Source organism: Podarcis bocagei, assembly GCF_964188305.1.
Source record: "Podarcis bocagei genome assembly, chromosome: 1".
NCBI lineage: Eukaryota > Metazoa > Chordata > Lepidosauria > Squamata > Lacertidae > Podarcis > Podarcis bocagei.
In genome coordinates, this window is record NC_138125.1 from 123,738,367 (window position 1) to 123,765,412 (window position 27,046).

The following is a 27,046-nucleotide window of genomic DNA, read 5'->3' on the forward strand; positions in this document are numbered from 1 at the left end:
CGCCATCTTGGGCAACCCAAAGTTGTATCTAAGGCACTATTTCACCAGATTAACTACACAATGCATTTTACCTGACTATCTTTTTGCAATTTTAAATAAAATTAAGTAGAGTTAGATTTGTTTATGAGTGGATGCTGCATGCAAGTGATACAGTGCAGTGTATACTTATTACGGATGTATTAACTATAACCAATCAGCATGCTTTTGAAACCTGTGCATGTTTATTCAGAAGTAAATTGATGTGGTGTGCTCCCAGGCCACAGCCACATCTGATCTTTTATAGTCAAGGTCATCTGCAGCCCTTGTCGGCAGACGAAGTGTCAGAACTATGCAATGCATCAGCAAATTGCAGTAATTAGAACAATGTTTGGATTTACTTCTATTGTGAGGCATTTGTTGTGTGTGTGTGTGTGTGTGTGTGTGTGTGTGTGTGTGTACACACACACACACACACACACGCATTTAATGGGAAGAGCACAAGTTGCTCATGCATTTCCAGTTAATGTCTCCATTGTTCTTAATGGAATTGTATGTTATATTTGCAGCTATTTTTTCCTTCAGTACATGGAGTTAAATTATGAGGTGTGTTTTTAAATCTTGGAATCATCCACTTAAGCAGAGTAGGATTCCTGGAGCCCCCAAAATTCCCAAGGTCAAGGTTAATATTGTTTCTTCAAAGCCAACAGGTGCAAACAGACTGTGCAATCCAGTCTGAAGTATGTTAGAGAGGGAAATGTGTTCTCTTGAAAGAGGAACATCTAAGGATAGCTCCTAGAAGATATGTTTGGAAGACTTACCGGTTCACCTTTAGGGCCTGCTTCTCCTTTGAAACCGGGCACACCAGGATCTCCCTGAAAGTAAATATCTGCCATTAAAAGAGTAATCAGTGCCGCTGGGTTTGTCAAGCATGATAGGGATAACACTGACCGATGATAACATTTAATGTTAGAAAACATTGTGTTAGATTTCTTTTTCTTTTTTAAGGAAAGTCACTTAAATAAAATCACAATGATTTTTGTGAATTATTGGTAACTGGTTGGATTCTACTACAGTCCTGTCAACAGAAGCGTTGTACATTGACTTCCACTTGTGTATGAGGGCCTTCCCCCTCTTCTCACCATGTGTTCCCATCCAAAATTGACTCGGGGGTGAGGAGAACCCTCAGAACAACCCATAGGGTGAGGAGAAGAGGAATCGTTTCTTCTGGCAAGCCAAAATGCTTGCACTGACTAAATGATCACCTTGGCACGACGGTGAACTTCTCCAAACATCTGCTGATCTACTCCATATACCCTGTTCTCAATGGCACACTAGCAGTGACACTGTGGCTGAGACACCACTGTAGTAAATTGTATCATGTCTCTAATATTTTCCAGTTTAGTACCAGGATATAAATTACGGCCCATGTGCTATTTAACACCTGTGCAAATGTATCTCAATCGTGCTGTAGGGCAGACAAATTGCTGCTTTGTCAAATATCTGGACGCTTGTACGAAATGTCTTTTACGAAAAGGAGGAGCCAGTAAAATAACGGGCAATTGTCAAGAGCCACCTAGACTGGAGCCAGCAGCCTTTGTCTGCTGGGACACCTTGAGGGTCGGTGGTTTGAGCCCCACTTTGGGCGAAAGGTTCCTGCATTTCAGGAGCCCTTCCAATGCTACAATTCTACAGCTCTGTGTGCAGCTGCCTCCGTGTGGTGAATGACAGAACTCGCTTCTGGAAAGTAAAGCGTTCATGGTCAACCAGGCTGGTCAATGGTTCCTCTTGCATAGTAAGAGCTGTGAGAAATTGCCTGTTGAGAAGCAATGGTCTGCCTGGCCTTGATGTGTTTTGATGCATTGCTCCATTCAAACGCTCAGCTTTGTCCCTCAGCTTTGACCCTTGACTTTGTTCCTCAGCTCCAAGTCCCTAGCACTACTTCTGGTTCCAGGTTCTGGCCCAGCCCTGGTAGGAATATGCCTAAGAATGATTGAAACGAACCTATCTCACTTGAATTGCCTCTCCATTTCATCGGTACTCAGTGATCATAGGCACTATAAGCTGGCAATAGCAACACCAGCACCCTGTAGAATATTGTACCATTTCCCATGTGAGGGGAACATCATTACCATTTGCCCTCTGATGCCAGGGGGACCTGTGCTGCCTTGTGGTCCTGGAGAACCAAGAGGTCCTGGTGAGCCAGGTGGACCTGAAGTGCCTGGAGAGCCCTAGAAGACATATAAATATGGTTGACAACATATACACAAGGAAAGACATGCCATCATTATCTTATCACCACCTGGTTCTTGCAAGAGTAATAAAAAAAAAATGTTATTTAGGGGAATTGAATTTGATTCTAAATTATATACCGGAAACGTGGGAGATTACAAGGGGTCAAAAAAATTGGATGTACTGTGCCATATCAGAAGCAAAAAAACACACACAAAAAAACTTGTTTTGATGAATTGGAAGAGCCGCAGAAAGATTCCATTGAGTGCATGGATTGACAATATGGACAGACCAGCTACATGCGGACGAATTGCATGTCGACGCAAATTAAGAATGCATAAATATGAAGAAATCTGGAAGGAATACTTAAGCAATAAGGCGGACAGTGGTGGGAAGTAGGGGGAGGAGAGGTGGGGAAATATTCTTAAAAAGGTGTGGTTATAGGTATATCAGTACTCAAATCTGAATTGTTAAATTGAGTTATTAGTGTTATTGTGGTTTTTGTTGTATGTGTTTTTTGTGGTTGTTGTTTGTATTGAAAAAATGATTAAATAAATTTTAAAAACAGCTAAAAAGAATAACGAAATACATGCCATCATCATCATCATGATCATCATATCACCACCTGGTTTTTGCCTGGTGCCTAAAGATATGGAATGAAGGCGCCAGACCAAACTCCCTGGGGAGAGCATTCCAGAAACTGGGAGCCACTGCAGAAAGGGCCCATTCTCATGTTGCCACCCTCCCGACATCTCGTGGAGGAGGCACACCAAGAAGGGCCTCAGAAGATGATCTCAGGGTCCGGGTAGCCTCATATGGAGAGAGACGGCCCTTGAGCTACTGAAGTCCTGAGCCATTTAAGGCTTTCTAGGTCAAAAGCAGCACTTTGAATTGGGCCCAGAAACTATTTGGTTGTTTATACGATCACTTACCGATGGCCCTTTAGTACCTGGGGAACCATCCGTACCGGGGGAGCCCTAAATGGAGAGTAAGATATATCATCGTTAGCAACAAGCTTCAGCATTCATCCACACCTTCTTTGAAAAACAGGCAGCAAGAGGAAAATGTGCAGATGTTACGTAGCTTAAACAATGGAAATTTCAGTATTCTCAGACTGAACACACCTCTGCAGCTGTAAATAAAATCAAAGGCAGTCAAGATTGATCTAATACTTTGTGGACACGTGTCATCTGTGTATCATAAGCAACTACCTTGTAGCCACACAAGACAGTGGTGTACGTTAGCTGCAACCACCTTGGGCAGATCCCCACCATACCTTCAAAGTGCAGCCGTCTTGAGATATTTGCTGATGCGAATTAAGAATATTTAATATCCTTTTCATATCCAAATTCATTTAATTTTCTCATTTAATTATCTACTTTAAATATACACTCTTATGAAACCGCAGGTTATTACAATAATCCTGCCAATGTTTTTATCTCTTTGCAATTTATCTGTAAATATTCAACAAACCATTTCCATTCTTTTATATATAAAAAGTTTGCTATCTCGATTTCTTATTCTTCCGGTAAGTTTTGCCATTTCTGCATATTTCATAAGCTTTTGTATCCATTCTTCCGTTACTGGGACTCCCGCTTCTTTCTATTACAGATTATTAATTCTCTAGTGATCCATTTACTCTGCTAGGGGGTCACCAACTTGGCTCCTGCAGATGCACATCTGCCTGCAGAGGACTTGCCCCACCCCTGTGCCACTGAAATTAGACTTGAGAGAAGTGTTCTACTGCAAGCAATCTAACAGGTTGTGGGCTTTGAATGGTGCCCATGATAGCTTCTCCTCTTTGCAAATGTGTTCATGGGCCGAGAAAGGTCGGCAACCCCTGAACTATGCATTCAATTATACATCAGGGAAATTGTGGCCTGGCTGTCGCTGTGGAAGCGTGGCTTGAATTGTAGCTCACATTCCTGAATATACTTTCACATGGATGCACACATACAAATCCCTTTACATCAAAATCAAGATGTCAAAAAGAAATGTTCTAAAACAGGAAAATTCAGTGTGAGCCGCCACTTGCAATCGTGTAGTAGCAGAGATCAGACACAGTTTCACCACCGCAACAAAAATTAGGACTCATGAAATGCTCAGGTTATGAAAAGTCTGGTGAACTTACAGGAAGACCAAATGTTCCTGCAGGACCTGGCAGACCTGTTTCACCTCTTTGTCCCTGAGGACCTTCTGGACCACGTGCACCTGTTGGACCAGCTTCACCCTGGAAAAAAGGTGAGAGGAAAATGCATTGTTTCTGAATATTAACCACCACCATTAAGAGAAAGATCTTGACAATGATTGACAGCTCTGGGATTAAACTGCAAAGAGAATATCATTGTAGCAGAGCAGCAGTCTAGTTGAAGTTCATGTGGTGGGACACAGCCATGAAACCACTCTCCTGAAACTGGTGTGGCTAGCATAAAGGGGACCCATGACCATTAGGTTCAGTCGTGACTGACTCTGGGGTTGCGACGCTCATCTCGCTTTATTGACCGAGGGAGCTGGCGTACAGCTTCCGAGTCATGTGATCAGCATGACTAAGCCGCTTCTGGCAAACCAGAGCAGCACACGGAAACACCGTTTACCTTTCCGCCGGAGCGCTACCTATTTATCTACTTGCACTTTGATGTGCTTTCGAACTGCTAGGTTGGCAGGAGCAGGGACCGAGCAATGGGAGCTCACCCCGTCACGGGGATTTGAACTGCCAACCTTCTGATCTGCAAGTTCTAGGCTCTGTGGTTTAACCCACAGAGCCACCCGCGTCCTCAGCTGGTGTGGTTTCAGCCTGCCAGATGGGGGTGGGGCAGGGCAGCAGTGAGTTCGAGGCCACAGGGACACACCCATGGAGCCAATTCCTTTTTAAAAAATCCAGTTTCCCCAACTTACAGTTTTCCATGTATAATGCAGTGAACACTTCCAAATAAAGATGCTACAGAATCCATGCGATAGATGCACATTCATTAAAATAATATTCAAATCATGTTAAACGCTATAAACTTGCAAAAGATACATTGCATATGTTTGGTGAATCCCTTAATGCAATGTGAGATCATTCCATCGAAAGTGAGAATCTTAACCAACACTCCTTTAAACAAAAAAAGAACAAAAACCACATATTTGCTGCCTTTCGCCAAGTTCCTTCACATGCCGACATTGTTTGGGTCTGTCCCTATTCCCTGCTCCCGCCCATCCATTAAACGGATTATTACTTAATCCCTTAAATTACTGCATTGACTAATGATTGTTTAGCGAGAACGGCCAACTGTAAATACAGCGCAAAACATCTGCTAGGCTGATTAGTCCTTGCGCTGTTTCTTTCCAAGGACATGGCGACCAGATGTTTGCGGTGATGAGATTATAAGAACTTCGGGACAGAGAAAAAGTTCAGCAGCTCGGCCTCCACCACTCCGCAGAGCGACGTCAGCAATGCTTTCTCTTTTGTGCGCACACAGTAAGGCAGAGGGGAAAGTACAGAAGGGTGCTAGGAAAGCAAAGAACTTTCTTCCCATGAAGAAGTCTTTACGGTCCAAGTAAGTATCTGTTAATCCCAGCTGGGGAAGGGGGCCAACCCTATTAGCATTGCCCGGTTTTACATTCCAGAACATGGGTGGCCAGGTGGAAAAAGAGGACAGGGCTTCTGAACCTTTAATAGTTCTGTAGAATAGGGAATTTGGGCAGGCATAGCTCATGCTGTGCCTTGATCAATCATGGGTTGGCTCTACTGGTGCTTTTGCAACACACTAACCTCACCCAATGGGACGCGGGTGGCATGGGACGCAGGTGGCACTGTGGGTTAAACCACAGAGCCTAGGACTTGCCGATCAGAAGGTCAGCGGTTCAAATCCCCGCGATGGAGTGAGCTCCTGTTGCTCGGTCCCAGCTCCTGCCAACCTAGCAGTTTGAAAGCACGTCAAAGTGCAAGTATATAAATAGGTACCGCTCTGGCGGGAAGGTAAATGGTGTTTCCGTGCGCTGCTCTGGTTCGCCAGAAGCAGCTTAGTCATGCTGGCCACATGACCCGGAAGCTGTATGCCGGTTCCCTCGGCCAATAAAGCCGGATGAGCGCCGCAACCCCAGAGTCGGTCACGACTGGACCTAATGGTCAGGGGTCCCTTTACCTTTACCTAACCTCACTGCCGCTTCACCCCTCCCATACGCTGTGTCCCATACGCAGCAGTGACACAGGTAGTTGGAGGCAGAGGCGTAGGAAAGGGAGTGCGGTGGGGGCGGACCACCCTGGGTGTCATTGCTGAGGGGACTGACATTCGGTGCACCATGCACCCGTGACTCCCAAGCCTACCCCGAGCCATTGGGGGAAGGGGGGAGCCACGCTGCTTTGCTGGCGGCCATTGCCCCACGCTCCTAGGCTGCTGAAGGAGGCAGGCAGGGAGAAGATGGGAAGGAGGCAGGTGAGCAAACAAGCAAAGGGAGGAGGGAAGGAAAGAAGCAAAAGCTCCCTCAACTCAGGACCAAACCCTGGAACACACAGGGGGAGAGGTAGGTGTGAGAACGAAGTTGGGGGGGGGGATTTAAGTGCTTATGCTCACAATGTTAAGTAAATAAACCAGAAAATAACACTTGCAAATGTAAGTATCTTATTTTTTCTTCTTTTAAAAAGTTCAATGTGGAGAGGTGACAAAAAAAAATTCTGCACCAGGTACCACCTGACCTTGCTACGCCTCTGGTCGGAGGTCTGGTGAGCACCACTGCCTTATTCCACTACCCACAACCGGTAGATCACTTGTGAATAGGACAGGGGCACAAAAGTAAAATGTCACTGCAAATGTGATGTCACCACAATCGATAAGCACTCGGAATTTCCTTGGAATTCTCCATAGAAAGGAGAATTTCCCTTAAGTTCTCCTCTTGTGGTCAAGGGCTCAGGTTGGGGCGATAAAAACAGTGGCCTAATTCTAGGCCCCATCTAGTCTGCACAACACACATGCATACACGCACACATATAACGTGCTTTTTTAAGGGGAAACAGGCGCTGAAATGAAATGAAAATTCAGAGCAACAAGTGCAAATAATGGCCCGACACAGACTAATTCAGTATATTTACATGCTTTTCCCAGTTAAAACTATTCAGAACATACAGTCCATTGGGAAAGTGCCCCCCCCCAAATACCCTTTGAAATAAAAATACAGTGGTAGGAACTTTCCCCAGGACTCTTCCTCAAACCACTTGCTTGCGCCTTTAGGCTATAAAGAATGCCAACTTTCCTATAGACCCAACATTCTTAAATATAAAGTTTAAAAGCACACTAGAAAAATAACCGTGAGAAAACTATAGCCTGCCAGTGAGGCCATATAAAAAAAATGAAGTAATAAAAGAAAGAAACTAGATCCAGCATTATTAAAAACTAATACTATCCTAGTGTTAAAGATAGGGGGGTGTTTTCACTATTATAATTCTTTCATCTAAATGGACCTCTCTTGTAGGTGGTTTTTTTAAAAAAAAAATGTTGAGCATGGGAGATGAGCTAACACCAACTTTGCATGAGAACAGGGCTGCTTTATGACACCATATAAATGAGGAAAACCTGGCTGTTTAGCTTTTTCTGCAGTTCATTATTCTGTGGCACAGGAAGAGCCCCAGGTGCATTGCCAACTCCTGTTAAAATGAATTGCACTTCCAGCTGTTTCGGTTTCCTAAGGGATGCTGCAACCAGATCTATCCAGCTAAATAACACCACACTCACAACCTTAAAAAAGGGGGGAAAACATGCAATGCATATAGAAGCTTTGCTCAACAGCACACTTAAAATTCTTCTGTGACTTCGCTTCTTCATATTATTGTCGGATATGTTCATATGTATCACTTCAAACAGCCTGTGCCCATATTAACTTCGGCAGTAAAGCAGCCTTTGCTGTTCACACAGTCGCTTCAGCGAGGAGTTAATGAATGCAGGTTCTCTTTGCCTCCAGGCTAAGAAGGAAAGGAGAGGCTGATCCTTGTTTCCATACATAGGCCTGGTTCACACCACTGCTTTAAGCTAAACCATGGCTTAGTGCTGGAGACTCCCAGAGGACATTGCAGCTGTTTTGCTCCTCCCTGGCCAAGCTGCTGCAAAGCTGTGCATGGTTTGACTTAGCCATGGTTTGACATAGCATGTCATCCAAACCCAAGTTCACGGTTCAGCTCTCCCAAACTACAAGCCATTAGCCTTAGGACACACCTGGCCATAATTCATGGTTAGTTTGGAGAAAGCTAAACCACGAGCTCATGTTTGGACAACACACTAAGACCAGGATCTAGCGACAAATGATGGATAAACTGATTGTTTCTTCACCGAATAATCAAGCACGGCATGGTTGATTTTGAATCATTGGCGTTTACTCCTGAGTAAACTTTCTTAGAATTGGGGTGCCAGGGATATTTTATCTCCTTGTTCTGAAAGAAAAATATGCATATTAGAAGATGCAGTACAGAAAAAGTGGAGAGGTATTTCCCCAACAGAATTGAAGCAAAACATGACTTACCTTCCTGCCAGGAATGCCTGGAAAACCTGGTGAACCAGCAATACCAAGGGGACCCTACAACAAGGAGATAGTAAACATAATTGAGCACATGTTCTCCTTATCATCTCTACCAGACAACATGATGGTGGAAAAAAACATACTTGGCATTTAAAAGTCAGCTTAAAGTGGTAACTTGCACCAAAATGATTAGCTAACCACGTGTACCGCCTTTTCTTCTGGGAAAGGGTGGTTTTCCAATGATTATGCAGATTTTCCCAGTGAATTTACAATGTGATTGAACATGGCTGCTTGATCTACAAGCAGCTTCCAACCCAAGCTCCATGAGGACATCTGCCCAATGTCAATAAATGTTCTTCACAAGGAACGAGCAATCCCTGATAGATCTCTTAGGGCAGCAAACTACAACCAAGATATTTGAAAGTAGCAATACCCCCGCATCAAAGGGGATTCCTGGCCACGTCATGCACTCACCCAACCAATCCGGTCAGCCAGGGGGCATGGCTGGCTGCATTTAAGCAGCCATGTGGCCAGGAACTGCCCTCTTGGTTTCCTGCTTCGCGGGTCTCCCGCCCTCTTTTCAAGCGTTCGTCATATTGCCTTGCTATGGATCTCGGTTGGTCACCTGTTGAGGGGGCCTGGTAGGATTTTTTCCACTTGGCAAATTGGCACTAGCTACTTGGTTTTCGCCTGCCTTGTATCAGTTGTCACAACTTTGTAAGGTTTGGCGGTTAGGCATTGGTAAAACCTGGTTCTGGGGAGGGGAGGTGTGGCCATCACCTGCCCCTCCATTTTAAGGGTATTCCGTTAAAGGGATCCAGGGGTGTGGATCTCGTCCGAAGCCCAGGTAGGGGCTAGGGCCATTGCCATGACCCCATCAGGGATCCTGGGTGAGCTCTCAGTTGATATACATCAACAGGGCTCCCCCTACTGGTGGCTGACCCTTACTGGACTTCCTGCATGGTGGGCAGGAGTCAGATATGTTGTTGTTGTTTAGTTGTTTAGTCGTGTCCAACTCTTCGTGACCCCATGGACCAAAGCACGCCAGGCACTCCTGTCTTCCACTGCCTCCCACAGTTTGGTCAGGCTCATGTTTGTAGCTTCGAGAACACTGTCCAACCATCTCGTCCTCTGTCGTCCCCTTCTCCTTGTGCCCTCCATCTTTCCCAACATCAGGGTCTTTTCTAGGGAGTCTTCTCTTCTCATGAGGTGGCCAAAGTATTGGAGCCTCAGCTTCAGGATCTGTCCTTCCAGTGAGCGCTCAGGGCTGATTTCCTTAAGAATGGAGAGGTTTGATCTTCTTGCAGTCCATGGGACTCTCAAGAGTCTCCTCCAGCACCATAATTCAAAAGCATCAATTCTTCGGCGATCAGCCTTCTTTATGGTCCAGCTTTCACTTCCATACATCACTACTGGGAAAACCATAGCTTTTACTATACGGACCTTTGTTGGCAAGGTGATGTCTCTACATTGAAAGTACTAGGTGAGTCCTTTTCAGCATTCAGTTCAATGAATATTCACTTTCTGGGGAGAAAATGAATTATGAATGGGAGACATATTGACATTAAATATGTCTACGCCAGGCAAAATCTAAAAATCTAAATAGGGCAATACCTTTATTAGCAGCAAACAAAAAATTGCAAAGAAGTGAGCAAGTTTTTTTAGTCATCAGAGCTCTCCATTGAGTTGGATGCCAATGAAACAAAATGTGTGTGAGTGTGTGGAGGGAATGTTACAGCCATTTTTTGCAGCTGGTGTCCGATTGGAATTAGGCTGCTATGCATGCAGCATTAGTAAACCAGGGATCTTTGGCCTAAGCAGCTGCTGGCTTGGGTGTGTTGACACTGTATATGTAATGGATGAGAGCCCACACTCCTTGTATAGACACCAGCAGCCCGGGACACAGTGTGAGTCATTTTTTCTTACACCTCTGCCATCATGTTTTAACAGAGTCTTATTGTCGTAGCTTCATATGTTGAGAAAATTAAGCGCAGGTCAGTCCTGGGATTGGTATTCGATCTGTCAAATCTTCAAAGCTGAAAGCTTGTTCCATAAATATGCAATCCGATATTGGGAGAAACTGGTTTACTGTGATCCAGAAATACTTGGCTGAAACGAACCTTGTGGGCTGAGCCGTGGTGAATTTTGCAACAGATAAATGTTAGTACAAAACTCAAAAGAAAATGATAAAATGATCAGCTTTGTTGGGAAGGTGAGCCAAGTTTCATGTTCAAGGTCTGTAAGGCACATGGAATCATTCCATTAAAATAAAACAACAGCAAAAGCATGATGTTCTGCAGAATGAACCATCATGGATCAAATGTCATAGGACTATACATCTCCTCAGTTTAGAATGAAATCCATTTTCATATTCATCAGCAGTATCAAGTGTCACCCCTGCATTTGTGAACTGTTGCCCAGCTCTCCTAATTTAGTACAGTCCACCCAGAAAGTAATATACTGAGACAATAGCAGTGTCTATGGTTGCTATTCTTGCAGAAAAGTTATTTTCCATCCTCTTAGGGAGACTTGGATATTTCCCTGTCATGTTCTTCCACAGAATTAACCAATATTTTCTGGCTTGATATATAGTGGGGAAAATGCTAAAGGCTTCTGTAGTGCTTTTTGTTTCTTTGGCTATGCTGAAGAGATAGATTGTCTAGACAAGTTCTGGGTAGCAGCACACAGCGGCCATAAACATTTACCACCACTTCAAAATGTTCACTGCTCCCCAGTGATTTCCTTTACTTTCCTTTTTGCTGGCTTGGCACCTTCTGGAAGAACAAGAGGCACTCACACTGTGAAATAATGCCTTGTTATAAAAGACGCTTCTCCTGGCAATCTCAGTAAGAAGTATGATTTGTTCCAGAAATTAATTCATGATGAGAGCATCATTTGCCATGAAGCCTTGTACTGAATTTTCTTAAAGCATCACTACAACAGCTCAACATGCATCTAGATAAACAGTGAACCCAGTTCCCCAAATGTCAGCCCTTACATACAAATGAGGAAGGCATCAGCAGGGTTGGGGGGAACTCAAGGTTTGTGGAAGCACAAAAATAAACACCCGAAGAGAGAAAACCATGAAACAACTCAATGGGAACCTGAGCGGGTTCAGTAGCCACAAAAGGCTGGCTGAAATATAACATGTCAAAACTCAGACTGTGTATACACTATGCCTTTAAAGCACAAGCACACATACACACTGCAAAGGATTCTGGGCACTGTAGTTTGTTAAGGATTGCTGGAAATGTAACTCTGTGAGAGGTAAACTAGAATTCCCAGAATTCTTTGGGGGGGGAGTGCTTCAAATGTGCTTTAAAAGTGCAGCAGCACTCCTAGTTATCTGCTGCAACACTATTATCAGAATTGGATCTAGCCATTTTGGACTGGAAACAAATTGAACAGGCCATTTTGAACCTATGCGTTGACAAGAAGGCCGCTCCGCTTGCCAGCGGGGAGGTGTTGCGCACTGGCCACGGGCTCTCCCCATGCACAGCGGGGGCATAGCAATGCCCCCGCGTCAGAGGGGATTCCTGGCCACGTCATGCACCTGCCCAACCAATCCGGTCAGCCAGGGGGTGTGACTGGCTGAATTTAAGCAGCCATGTGGCCAGGAATTGCCCTCTTGGTTTCCTGCTTCACGGATTGCCCGCCTTCTTTTCAGGCGTTCGTCATATTGGCCTTGCTATGGACCTCGGTTGGTCGCCTGTTGAGGGGACCTTGTAGCAATTGTCACAACTTTGTAAGGTCTGGCAGTTAGGCATTGGTAAAACCTGGTTCTGGAGAGGGGAGGTGTGGCCATCACCTGCCCTCCATTTTAAGGGTATTCCGTTAAAGGGATCCAGGGGTGTGGATCTCGTCCGAAGCCTGGGTAGGGGCTAGGGCCAGGCCATGACCTCATCGGGGACCCTAGGGGAGCTCTCAGTTGATATACATCAACAGGGCTCCCCCCACTGGTGGTTGACCCTTACTGGACTTCCTGCATGGTGGGCAGGAGTCAGATATAGTCAGTTCAATTCCAATGCCTAAGCCAATACCACTCACATTCTGTAACCAATAAAGTTGTGGCCTTAATTCGCCCACTAACCTAAAATACTGTGTCCATGTGTTTTATTATTCAACAAATTGGGGAGCTTGGGGCCTTGATATGCAATAATTGCTTGCTGCTTCCATGATGAGCCCTTTGTTGCACTATGGATTTATGGGAAGGCTCCATTTTTAGCAAATCAGATTGCATTAGAATGAATAAATACTTTTTGGTCTTCTATCCGGAAACTCAATCAGAATCGTGGACCTTAACTCGTGGTGATCAAACCTGGTAGCAAGTGGGGCTCAAGCCAAGCACCAAGTAAAGATAATGCCATTCTACTGGACAAGAAAGCACATGTGGTCATGTGCCCTGATGTGGCATTGCCTGATAAGAAGCAGGCAGGAGAACAGTTCTGGAGAGGCAGGGGCAAGTGCAGGTCTACCTGACCCCACATCATTCCCCATCCTATGGGCCTGTGCACTCATGTCAAGGCACACCAAAAAACAGCTGCTGTCTGTAACGCTCAGGCCTTAGCTGGAAGCTAATTTTCCAGAACACATTGTGAAATAGGCTGACAGTGAACAGTGGTGTGATCCAAATGAGTCATGTTCTTTTCTCATTTGAATGAAATGGGACCAGATTGAAAACAACTTGGGTGGAGTGGGGGGGGCAAAGAAAGATGGATGCTTACCATTGGCCCTGGCTTCCCTGGCATACCATGAGAACCACGAGCCCCCTAGGTAGAAAACAAAAACAAGAAAAATGAAGGTTAGGAAAGCTTGGGAGAAACCTAAGAGGAATACGATGGTGGCTCGAGGACAAAACCCATAACAGCAGGTATAGGGCAACAGGGGGAAATAAGAGTGGGGGCAATTCCAATGTAACCCTTTCACACATACACACATCTTTAATTTTTTCACTTATGGGAGTCCACTATTCAGCCAAACCAATATATTGTGGTCACCACCAGGACCATAGATGCCAGCTCTATGGGACAGGGCTGACCCCCCCCCCCACACACACACACACAAACACCTTGAGGAGCTGGGACTCATTGGACCTCACTGCAGAGCACCCCACTGGGATCTGTTGGGGTTATTCCATTACAAATAACTACTTACTGGAACTCCCTGTGGTCCAATTCGTCCTCGTTCTCCTGCCATTCCTCGAGGACCCTGCAACCAGAAAAAGAGGGAGTGAAAAAAACATTCTAGTGAGCTAAAGTTAAGTGGAGATCACCTTCCATTTACAACTTCACGGCAAACAGTATGCAATCATGTTCTACAACAGTAGTTGCAGGTGGAACAACCGACATGGTATACATTCCCCCCCCCCGGATCACGTGCTGTCTGTTTTACTCTATTTTATGACTTCATGTGTTTTATCTGCTTAAGGTTTTAAGGCACAGCAACAGAAACAGCATTAATATATTAAACAACAGAAAGCCATAAGAGTGATAAAGAGTACAGTATCTAGCAGGTAACATTACAGATCCATTCCTAGGCAGGATATATTAGGTTTCCAAGGTCAGGCAAGACAATCCCGTTCACCTAGCTATAATAATGGGTTTATTAATGACTACAATAATGAAAACGGACCTATAAGTCCAGGTAGACATACAGAAAGGGTTGTTACATCCCACCCCTGTTTAAGTAAGGAAGAGAATAATCACTCCCAAAAGATATTGAAGCCTACAATCCTAACCGCATTTTCCTTGGAGTAAGCACCAGTGAATTCAATAGGATTTGCTTCTGAGTAGACATGGTTAGGCTTGCAGCCTTCATGCCCAAGATCTGAAGTGGCTTTGATCTGAGATGGTATTCTGCTAAGATTTTCCATACCTTATTGTCCTACTCTCTGACTGCTGGAGGTTTTCTTCACCTCCACCTGGTAGCCACTTTATCAGGCTGAAAGTGATAATATTTACTCACTAAGATAACTTCCCTTTCTTTTGGCTTCAGGTATCATGGCTAGAAATATCAGTCTGGATGTGCTTACATGCTTGAATAAGAGTTACTGGTATGAGCAAGTTTTGCTGAGTAATGTAAATTGTCAGGCTTCGGGGAATCAGCTTCTTCCCCCCGTGGCAGCAGATAAGCAGAAGGTAGGATTCCGCTACCTTACATCCCTATTAATCTACGTCACTCCTATGTCTTGTAATCTGAGCTTGTACCCTCTGTGCTTTGTGTGCTGTCTTTTCTGCCACTTTCTGAGCTCTTCTTGACCTTGGGGAGATCAGAGGAATGCTTTCCAGAGACAGTGAATCTGTTAACCCTCCCTCTCCCAGTGTTTCTTTTCCTAGCTGTTCCCCATCCAGTATTTCCCAGCTTCTGCCTTCTGAACTATGTCCCTCTGCAAACCACTGTTCCAAATCTATACTGTCCTCCTGCTCCTTGGAAGATTCAGGATCCAGATCAGGAGCAGAGGGAGGCTCCCACCATTCCTCCTCAGTGCAGCCCTCCTCAACATGGTCCCTGACATAAATACAGTTGGGGAAACTCTGGTCCTCCAGATGTTACTGTGCTGCTAACTGCACAACAGAGAATGATAATAGCTCTGAATTTTTATCCATGGAGGGGCATGGGACGAGGAGAAGCAGTCCCACCCAATCTATCCCCAGTGTGTTCAGCTGACACACAATTCTCCCCACAACTGAGGACATTAAGACATCACTCCTAAACATATTTACTGGGGGGGGGGGAGATTGAACTCATTTTAGTAAACATGCATAAGAACTGCAGAGTCAAACAACATTAGAGAAGATTGATCAAAGTAACTACGTTATTTCTTCAGCACATGGACTGGATCCATGCTTGCCACGATATCACAACAGTAAAGCATTCAGGGTGGCAGGAGAAACAGGAACCATAAATAATACAAATGGCACTCACCATAGGGCCTGGTGGACCCATCTGACCCGATGGACCAAGTTCCCCCTATAAATTCACAGAAAACACATATGCAAAAGTTAGGAATATTTAAACTGCCTCAGATGATAACCTCACCACACCATTTTGTACTATGTTACACATAAATACAGCACTGTTACTTATGAGTAGTCCTTGGTTTAAACACTACCAGAAGCACACTCATCTTTAAACATCCTGAGAGCATCCCATAATTTTGCTGAGAGGAAAACCACTGTCCCATGCAGCTGTCCCTCTAACAACGGCAGCTAATGAAGTAAGCAATTTGCATTCCAAGTACCATAAAGCTACAAAAGTGGATTCTGCAACAGACAGGTCCAAACGAGGCATTTGGTTTCAGAGTCCCTGTGCTGGAAGCCTTTTTTGGAGAGTTGGGCCAGATCTACCCACTGGAAGATGCTAAAGAAAACCTCCCTCATGAGTCGAGGAGAGTCTTCTGGTACTGATAAAGAAGTAATGGGTAACTCATTACATCAGAGAACTATATCTTACACTATATTTTGCTTTGTTTTTCTTCAGGTGTGCAAGGGGAAACGGTAAACCAACGATTAAGGGTGGCCTACACTTCACAATCGCCAGAGGAAAGCCACTTGATGCCACTCCATATGGGCCCCACGAAACATAGGTAGAGCAGTTTATACTCTGAATTGCCACAGAGCTTCAGCACTACTGCCCGCTCTGTTTGTAGTGTCACAGGGTGGAGCAATTCACACAGCTGCTCTATGCATTATGGTGCTGAAGTAAGGCAACCTGCAAGAAGCTTCCGCTGTCACCAAATGCAACATAGCTTCCTCTAATGAGGCTCATTAATCAAAATCCTGCCCCTAGTTATCCTATGCATGAGATCTGATCATTTCAAATTCCTGACAACAGAAACAAGCCATTTCCCTGTAAAACTAAAAGCAAACCATTACCTTAGATCCAGTAGCTCCCATTTCACCCTTAGGGCCTTCAAGTCCTTTATGTCCCTATGACATATATACAAGAATATTTAATTTTTAATACTCAAAGAAGAATAGTTCATCACACACACACACACACACACACACACACACACACACACACATTATGTGCCTGGTTGGCCACAGGGCAGGGAGACACAGGAGGCATGGAATGTAGTTAGCTTTATTTAACAGAAAATAACAACACAGTAGAGTCCTCTGGCTTGCTGAAACTGACCACAAGCTCTGCCCTTCTCCCTACAGCCTTTTACTCTGGATCCCTCCTAAGCAGACAAAGGCTACGGTGATGGGATGGGCTTCTGCTTTGGGCCTGTCTGGTCCATTGCTCAGCCATGTGCAGCACTCTCCTTGAGCAGGATGTCAGATGGGGAGAAGGGCCAGCAGGACTGGGACTGTCTTGCTGTTGGGTAGCAAGGGCAACTTCTGACTCCTCTCTGTCTGAATCTGCACTCACACTGGGACTTCCAACCTCTAGCCCTATCCTGGAAGGGCCTACTTCTTCTGAACACCCCCCCCCCTTGATCGCTCAAACCCCTTGCTTCTAGAACCTCCCAGCTCGTCCCTGCTCTTCAGTGTCCCACCACCAGGATCCGGGACCTAAGTCGTCATCTTCTGTCTTCTCCCTGGTGGGCTCTTGGGTGGGCTGCTCCCACCACTCTTCCTCGTCCAGTCAGTCCCTGAAACTAAAGTTGACTAGGGAAGCAGACGTGGCCACACTTACCCTATGGCCCTTTAAACCTGGAAGGCCAGGAGCGCCAGGAAAACCGCGAGCACCCTGAAACAAAGAGAAACAACTCATAGTTACATAGGTGGTGTATATACTAAGTCAGACCATTGGTACATGTAGCTCAGTATTGTTTGCTCTGATTGGTTAGCAGCTCTCTAAGGTTTCTTGACAGCTGTTTTGCCCAGCGCTACTTGGGACCATTCTACGTGCAAAGGATGTGTTCCACCAAGGAGCTATGGCCCAAAAGATGTATCCCATTTATCCTCACAATGAGCATGTGAGGCAGCTTAGGCTGAGAGACAGCGAGCACTCCATGGTCACTTGGTGGGCTTAGCAGGGATTTGAACCCTGGCCTCCTAGGCCCTAGTCTACACACAACATGCAAGCCTGATGTAGGGAAGGGGTGAGCAGACTTCAGGCTCTTCTGAGAACTACTGTGCTTTTCAGTAAAACCAGATTCAAAAGACATAGGAGTTAGAATTTGAGAAGAGAGTGCTTCTGAGCATACGGTGAGCCTAGGTGTTTGTTTTCAGTAGCAAAACTAAGCTGAACTCACAGTCCTTTGAAGCAAAAGTGCACCTGGCTAGCTCTCTTCGCTTCAGCAGCCTAATTTAGGTGAGGGAAGTCATTTTGTGGTTGTTAAACGACTGGGAGTCATGAAACCTTTGCCAATCTACTGCAAATCAATAGTTTTGGCATCTTCCTCCTCCCTACTGAATTATAAGAAAATGAGCTCAAGGAGGTTGAGGCAGGGCCACACCCTGAGCTAGCTGAAAGGCATAAGACTGGCAGGTGGGGACTTCTTGAGGGCAGACCAAGTTTACTGGGGCTGTGTCCTATTTGCTCTAGCCGCCACTGAGGTTCAGAGTCCTTTTACATGCATGGAAACAAAACAGCTAGAATGCTTACTGAATTATTTTACACAAGAGAGGTAGACTTTTCATTACCAAAATGAAAGGGATATATGACTACTCTTTAATTAAACAAACCTAGTGGGAAATCATTTTGAAATCATTTTGAGGACTACAGACCCAAAAGCAATTTTTTCTTTTACATGACAGCTGTTAAGTCAGCTATTTTGCACCAAAAAAAAGACACCATTGAAGAAGCGAAGATGCCACTCCATACTTCTTCCATCTAACTTCTTATATCATCTACTGAACAATTTTTTATTATTCATTAAATGATGACAGATCTAATAATGCATTTCTTTTGATACACTTTTACCGATAATAAACATATGGTTGTTGTTTCCTTTATTTATGGTTTTATGGCATATCTTCATTTCTTTAAATAAATTACAATGTAGCTCAACAGCGCCACCTAGAGTGTGTGGAATTTCACACCCTCACAGTGAATCCTGAATAGATGGTCATCCACTGTTTTATTCTTGAACATACATCAAGTTAAGCTTTTTTCCACAAAGGCTGGCTTTAGACATTCAAGTGCAATGCCACTAAGAAGGTAGACCTACTCTCTAAGTTGATTTCTGATTGATCACAGAGACTATTGACATGAGAGATGGAGTGTATCTCACGAATGGGGCAAACAACCACCTGTTACCATTAAGGAGCTGGCATGTACTGGTCTCAGTTTCACCCCCTGTCTTTGCCTTCTGGAACCAACCAGCGAGATGCTCTCTCTCAAAACCTCTCTTCTGCAAAGAACTTTACGTATGCTCCAAAATCCAAGATGCTGCTCAAGCAGGTAGGTAAATGTAAAGGGAAAAGGACCCCTGGATGGTTAAGTCCAGTCAAATTTGACTATGGGGTGTGGTGCTCATCTCGCTTCAGGCCGAGGGAGATGGCGTTTATCCGCAGACAATTTTTCCGGGTCATGTGGCCAGCATGACTAAACTGCTTCTGGAACAACAGGACACCATGACGGAAGCCAGAGTGCACTGAAAACACCATTCACCTTCCCACCACAGCAGTACCTATTTATCTACTTGCACTGGTGTGCTTTTGAACTGCTAGGTTGGCAGGAGCTGGGACAGAGCAACAGGAGCTCACCCTGTTGCAGGGATTCGAACCGCCAACCTTCTGATCAGCAAGCCCAAGAGGCTCAGTGGTTTAGACCACAGCGCCACCCGCGTCCCCACTCAAGCAGGTAACACATTACTAGCTACATTAAACTGATTTCACTGGTTTTATTTACAAGCCTGTGGATGTAATTTCCACCTGCCCCCTTTCCTTCTCTTTTCAAATGAATTGTCTTTTATACTTTTGGGTCATTTGAAATAATTGTTTCTCACTAAAACCTTCCACATGTTCTAAGGACAGCATAATTAGGGAGCCAGTATTCTGCAGTTATTTCACAAGATCTGGAGAAATTTATCTCAGCTTCACCTATAAAAACATAGGTATGAAAACATACAGAGCTAGACCTTTGGGCCATCTGGTTCAGTATTGTTTACACTGTCTGCTGGCAGCTTTTCAGAATTTCAGGCAGGGTGTCTCTCCCAGCCCTACCTAGGCACATTGGGCATTAAACCTGAGACCTTTTTCAGGTAAAGCAGATATTCTACTGCTGAGCCAAAGCAGCTCACTGACCTATTTCACAGTGTTGCTTATGAGAAGAAATAAGGAAGCCTGAGCCTTTTCACTCTCCCCAGCACAGGCTACAAATAAAATAAAATGAAATAAAAAATAAAACAAAACAAAATAAAATAAAATAAAAATAAAATAAAATAAAATAAAATAAAATATAAAATAAAATAAAATAAAATAAAATAAAATAAAATAAAATAAATAAATAAAATAAAATAAAATAAATAAAAAATAAAATAAAATAAAATAAATAAAAAATAAAATAAAATAAAATAAATAAAAAATAAAATGAAATAAAATAAATAAAAAATAAAATGAAATAAATAAAAAATAAAATAAAATAAAATAAATAAAAAATAAAATAAAATAAAATAAATAAAAAATAAAAATAATAAAAATAAAAATAAAAATAAAATATCTCCCTCCATTTAATCTGCCTTACTTTAATTTGGTTTATTGTTGTATGACAAACAAGCTGAAAATTGCAAAGTGCTGAAATGCTACTTTAATGTTGAATATTACGTCTACAATTAAACTCATTAATTGCTTCAATGGGTAGCAGATGACTTTATGCCTTGGGAGGGGAGTCTGTGCAGGGAATGTGGTCCAAAGAGGAGGCAAAGTTTAGAGGCAGCTGACACATTTATAGAAATTATGAGTGCAATGCAAGTTTGAACTTTATCGTAGTAGAGAAACTAAGTTTAGGTTAGGATGTAATGCAGAAATAACTTTTCATTGTTTATGAGGGTTTTTAAAAAATGAAACACTTCCAAGGGAAACCTAAGTGATGGTCTCAGGGAAAAGAAAAGAAAATTGCAGGGAGTAAAGTAACTGCACAGCTGATGAAAAGCAATGCTCTACAATGTCCTCTGATTGCCTATTGGTTTCCCGCAGAGTTGAACTCATTGCTTTCAACAGTGTGGGGAGCAGGTTTCTTCTTAAGAGGTGTCGTCTCCCCCTATGCAATAGTGGCCAAAAAAAACAGAGTCACTCACACAGAAATGGCATGACTTCAAAAGGCACTTAGCTTTTTCTGTTCACTTCTCCCCTGAGGAGAACATACAACTTGGCCATTTTTACAGATGGCTGGTGCAGATTTGGATATGTTATCAGTCATTAAGCTCTTCAAAAGAGTAAGTCCTTTTTATGCAATTCCTATTGATTTGCTCTGGTAGTGGTGAATACACACACACACACACACACACACACACACACACACATTGTGTGTATGTAAATATATACCATTTTTTTTGCTCCATAAGACTCACTTTTTTCCTCCTAAAAAGTAAGGGGAAATGTGTGTGCGTCTTATGGGGCGAATGCAGGCTGCGCAGCTATCCCAGAAGCCAGAACAGCAAGAGGGATTACTGCTTTCACTGCACAGCAATCCCTCTTGCTGTTCTGGCTTCTGAGATTCAGAATATTTTTTTTCTTGTTTTCCCCCTCCAAAAACTAGGTGCATCTTGTGGTCTGGTGCATCTTATAGAGCAAAAAATACAGTATATCTGGTTGAGTGTTGTTTTAGGAAGGCTTAGTATACAATTGCCAGCAAGGCTTTTCATATATAATTTCCATGGTAACTCAAAAACATGTTTGGAATCATCAGTGTTTCCCATAATGTAAAGTGGTGTGTAGGGTTTTGCTAAGCTTATATGTCAAGCAAAACAAAACATGGTCTACTAGGTCTACTAGGAGTCTACTATCCTGGGAGTTTAGGCACCAGGACTTTCTATGAATAAATGCTCATGAACATACTGGAGATCCTGGAAATCCGACTTCTCCGGGTTGTCCTGATCTGCCAGCTTCACCCTAAGAAGAGCAAACAGATAAAAAAAGTTCAGATTTATTTTGCAATCCATCGGTAACGTTCACACATACAAATCAACTATATATGCAAACAAGGGAGTTTATATAATTCATTGTGACATTGTTAAATATCTATATCTGAATATTTATTTCTTTTTTCCCCAAAAAACATTTTTCAAGTTTTTTTGGGGTTTTTTTGTTTAACCAATATATGAATGTCAGCTTAATGTAGCACAACTTTTTGGGTGACGAGACAAGCAGAAAACACATAACAAATAAACAGCTCATTAGCGCTTTCTTATGCCACTCGAGGGGCCTAAATAAGTATTAGTAGTGAAGTGATTAGCAGTCATGAAGTGGGTTTGGTTTGGTTTTTTAAACCAACACCAGGTGCTGAGGGGGTGGGGATTGTCATTAGCCTTCCCTCCCCGGCCTGGGTTAAAAACTCCTTTCTCTGCACTATGATTAGCATTTCAAGGGGAAAACTCTCGTTGACTTGTATAAACTGAGCACTTCTACATTCCTTTCAGTCTGTCATGCTGCAAACAGAAGGTGTCTCTCAAGTTTCTGCTTGCAGCTGGATAGAAACCTTTATTACAGGCGTGGCAAACCTACCATGTGCAGGTCAGTCTTAGTCTGCCAAGGGGGTCCAGTTTTGGCTGTAATGCCATTTTGCCCAAACCACACCGACCTGCCAATCAGCTGGTGCAGGGGGGTGAAACGAAAGAATCCTGGGGTTTTTTTGCATACATCGGCTGCAAGAGCAAGTTCTTCCTTGAGCATGCAAAATACAGGCTTCTTTCTCCTCCTTCTCTCAACTTTTGGGAAGGGAAGATTTCAGGCAGTGCAAGCAGTGTGGTCGCACTGGGCATGCAGCCAAGGAGAGTGGCATCTCAGAGCCCATTAAGTGCTTGTTCGGCTTGAGGAAGGAGGAGTGAGGACTCTGACAGGGTCCTAGTATCCTCCTGAGAGCCAGTGTGGTGTAGTGGTTAAGAGCGGTGGACTCATAATCTGGTGAACCGGGTTCGCGTCTCCGCTCCTCCACATGCAGCTGCTGGGTAACCTTGGGCTAGTCACACTTATCTGAAGTCTCTCAGCCCCACTCACCTCACTGAGTGTTTGTTGTGGGGGAGGAAGGGAAAGGAGATTGTTAGCCGCTTTGAGACTCCTTCAGGTAGTGATAAAGCAGGATATCAAATCCAAACACTTCTTCTTCTTCTTCTTCTTCTTCTTCTTCTTCTTCTTCTTCCTGCCTCCTTCCCAAAGCTGGGCAAGTGCTTACCGGGCTTTGGGGAGGAGGAGGAAGGGCTCTAGGGCCCTGCCAGAGCCTCACGCCTCCTTCCCAAAGCCCAGCTTAAGCCAGCACTGCAAATCGCCTTGCACAGGGCAGCGTATTACCAAGGACCACCCCTGGGGTGGAGAGAAGGGGGGAAATGGCAGCCCTGTGCTTGGTGCTTCCCAAATCATTGAGCATAGGGTTGGCACCGCCCCTTGCACCAGTTCTCAAGTGCCCAGCAGCCAGCTGGCTGTAAGGTGCTTGAGGACCCAGTGTGAGTAGGGCAATCCACCTGCCGATCATGTGGTGTTCTAATGATGTCATATGATTGAGAGGCGGATTGCCCCACTCACCTGCAGAATGGAACCAAATCTCTGTTGGAATCCATGTTCTGGCAGATTAATGCAAGCTGTTGCCCTATGTAACAGTTGGTCTCCATAGCGGGCTGTAACAATGGTGACTGCACTCATACGCCCAGTTTTATCAACCCCATCTATTTATAGCAGCCCCTGAGCCATTGCCCTCTACTGAGGAGGGTTTTCAAATTCTCGGGACCAGCAAGGAGGTGTCAGCGGGTAGCGGGCATCAGCACAAATTGGGAGCCATACATTGTGCAAGTGGAAGTGCTTTCTGCTAGCAAATGGGCATCTTTGGAGATGTCCCCTTTTAATATAACTGAGCATAAATCCACGTTTAGCATTCTGTGTATCAATATTGAAGGAATCCAGCTTACAATGAAAAATGAAAGATAAGTTTCCAGTCCATATGTATGCAAAGGTCACTTTGTAAATAGCAAGTGTTGCCCACAGGTTGATGATACAGTGGTACCTCAGTTTTCAAGCATCTCGGAAGCCGAACATTTCAGTTTTTGAACGCCAAAAACCCAGAAGTAATTGCTTCTGTTCCCGAACGCTTTTCAGAAGTTGAATGGCTTCTGCGGAGGCCCCCCCCCCCAGTTTTCTCCATTGAAATTGCAGGCTGCCCTTTGCGCCTTGGTTTTCAAATGTTTCAGAAGTCAAATGGTCCTCTGGAACAGATTATGTTCGAAAACCGAGGTGCCACTGTACAAGCTTGGAGAAATTAAAAATGGCAAGTTTCAAATTTTTCTAGTCATCTACCAGTAACCTGTGTGCATGGAAGAATCACGGATTCCCTCTTTTGTAGCACCCATGCCACTCAAAAGCTGCTCTATGGAGTTCCTCACTCTCTAAAGCCAGTTTTTGGGAGTACAGTAGATTACACGTGATGTCATAATGCTGCCATTAGCATACCATTGGCAAATCTGAAAGGTGAGCATTTTGAAACTTACGTCTTCACCAGGCTTCCCTGGAGGGCCTTCTGGACCACGAACACCAGCTGGCCCCTAGCAAGATAAAAGATGCACTCTTAAATTAACAAATTAAACAATTCCGGGGATGGGTTGGGGAGAGGAATAGATTGCTCCCTCATAAAATCAGAACAACTGGAAAACTTAAACAATAAGCAAAGCTTTACTGTCTTGAGAGGAAATGTTTCCCCAAATTTGGTTCACATAACCGCCACATAAGTGGTGCCACCACCAGAACTTACAACACCTCATTTCATTGCATTCTCTCCCTACCCCCTTAAAATTTGGGTAGGTAGAAGTATCATTGACCTTACCATTGGCCCAGGATCTCCATGTTCACCTGGAGGGCCAGAGGGGCCTGGAGCACCCTAAAACAGAGAAAATATTCATTCAGAATTGGAGAAATCTATCAGATAAGGAAAGACATAGAATCATAGAATCATAGAGTTGGAAGAGACCACAAGGGCCATCGAGTCCAACCCCCTGCCAAGCAGGAAACACCATCAGAGCACTCCTGACATATGATTGTCAAGCCTCTGCTTAAAGACCTCCAAAGAAGGAGACTCCACCACACTCCTTGGCAGCAAATTCCACTGTCGAACAGCTCTTACTGTCAGGAAGTTCTTCCTAATGTTTAGGTGGAATCTTCTTTCTTGTAGTTTGGATCCATTGCTCCGTGTCCGCTTCTCTGGAGCAGCGGAAAACAACCTTTCTCCCTCCTCTATGAGACATCCTTTTATATATATGAACATGGCTATCATATCACCCCTTAACCTCCTCTTCTATGATGTGAAATATCTTGCATTGTCTATGAATCTATTTCCAACTCGTATAAATTTTTATAATGCTTATAAACAGATCTTGGGGTGGTCCACATCTTGACAGATGACTGCTTGGAGAAGCCGTGGAAGTTGCTCTCAGCTTCTTGAAGGGAGAGGCAACAATATGAGCACAGCAGCAAGTAACTGTACATGACAACAAGGATCGTTTCCAGTAATGAGAAAACTAGCAGCCTATACTTTTATCATTATCCAAAGGATGTCATTGATAAAACTTGGGCAGTAATGGAGCAGGGATTAGGCAAAGCAGTTCTACTGAAGAAATCCCTTTCCATTAACTTTGATTAACTTATTGGGGGTTGCAATGTCCCTAAAAGTCTTCTTGTTTATACAACAGCTGTCAAAGAACCGCTGTTCTTTGACACAATATTGTTGATATAATAGCTGTCAAAGAACCACTGTTCTTTATTAAAGGAGTAAGCCACAGTAAGTCTTGAGCTCACACATTCTCCCCTCAGGTTGGAAGCTTTCACTTCATTATTATTATTATTTTAAATTTAACTGCAGCTTGATATTAAGTGCCTATATAGGGAAGTTTGAAATGTTCGATGTTCCATTGTGTTTCTAATACATTGTTGAGAGCTGCCCAGAGTGGCAGTCAGATTAGTGGCATATAAATAATAAAATGTTTGTCGTTGTTTACAAACATAGACAAACGGTGGCTAATCTTAGCAAAGGTTTACCAAAACAAGCCAAATTCATAATATGAGTTAGGAATTTCCTTGCTTCAACTAACCATAACAGAAGTTAAGAGTTCAGATGCAGTGCAGTGGTAGAGAGAGAGAGAGAGAGAGAGAGAGAGAGAGAGAGAGAGAGAGGAAGGAAGGAAGGAAGGAAGGAAGGAAGGAAGGAAGGAAGGAAGGAAGGAAGGAATTCAATTTTCAGACAGTTCATTGGGAGTGGGAGATAACACATTCCTAAAGTTGACTGTAACACACTAATGCAAATGATAAATCATTGTCTATTATTTTCCCCAAATGCCACCAATTATGCTTTTAGTTATCAAACCACTTACAGGTTGTCCCTGCAGACCTTGAGGCCCACGTGGACCCACAGGACCCTGTGGGAGAAAACAAACCTTTGTTAAACATATGGGCTTAAAAGAAGGGAATCAAATGCTTTACAGTATGACATGCAAAGCATCCTGCTATATGTGCTCTGTTTCATAAAAGATAAACTGATAAACCTGGGCTTGATCTGTAATACTAAAGGTGATAACTTATATGACTGAATGTTCCTCAATACTAGGGTTGCCAGCCATCCTGTATAATAGTTTGTCCTGTACAGTGGTACCTCGGGTTACATACGCTTCAGGTTACACACTCCACTAAGCCAGAAATAGTGCTTCAGGATAAGAACAGATATCGGGCTCCGGCAGCGCGGCGGCAGCAAGAGGCCCCATTAGCTAAAGTGGTGCTTCAGGTTAAGAACAGTTTCAGGTTAAGTACGGATCTCCAGAACGAATTAAGTACTTAACCCGAGGTACCACTGTATTTCCATTTTGCTAATTCATTTTCTCTCTCTCTTTTTCTCATTCCCTCAAATACTTTGAAGCCAAAATCCGGGATGCCATTTTTTATTTTTTATTTTTGTCATGAGAGCATGGTGGCCATTGTGGTTGTCATGATCACGCACCATTTCACACCGCACGTCCCCCCCCCCAAAAAAAAGTGTTTTATCACAAATGTGTGTTTGGGGGCACGGTGTAAAATCACAGCCCTGAAAAAGTGCTTTTCCAGTGGGAAATTGCATCATGAAATTGCATGAGATCATGGTAAACAAAATGGCTGACGTGCTCTCACAATAAAAAATTGGCAACCTTACTCCAAACCAAAAAAATCCAGTATAAGGAAAACTAGGGATGGACTGATCAGTCTTTTTCTGAGCCATGTAAGTTTTCGCT

At 43.8% G+C, this 27,046-nt stretch overlaps 1 protein-coding gene across 1 annotated transcript in view; it reads right to left on the minus strand.

The window, feature by feature from the left end:
• Positions 1-27,046, minus strand: part of COL5A2 (collagen type V alpha 2 chain) — a 197,335-nt gene that overhangs the window by 54,981 nt on the left and 115,308 nt on the right. The window contains exons 9-22 of the mRNA XM_081194216.1: positions 26,159-26,203; positions 24,619-24,672; positions 24,287-24,340; positions 21,651-21,704; positions 17,341-17,394; positions 16,572-16,625; positions 15,622-15,666; positions 13,852-13,905; positions 13,422-13,466; positions 8,701-8,754; positions 4,340-4,438; positions 3,141-3,185; positions 2,109-2,207; positions 798-851 (exon numbers count right to left, since the gene is read on the minus strand). Coding sequence (XP_081050342.1) covers positions 798-851; positions 2,109-2,207; positions 3,141-3,185; positions 4,340-4,438; positions 8,701-8,754; positions 13,422-13,466; positions 13,852-13,905; positions 15,622-15,666; positions 16,572-16,625; positions 17,341-17,394; positions 21,651-21,704; positions 24,287-24,340; positions 24,619-24,672; positions 26,159-26,203 — 810 coding nt within the window. The remainder of the gene's footprint in view (positions 1-797; positions 852-2,108; positions 2,208-3,140; positions 3,186-4,339; positions 4,439-8,700; positions 8,755-13,421; positions 13,467-13,851; positions 13,906-15,621; positions 15,667-16,571; positions 16,626-17,340; positions 17,395-21,650; positions 21,705-24,286; positions 24,341-24,618; positions 24,673-26,158; positions 26,204-27,046) is intronic.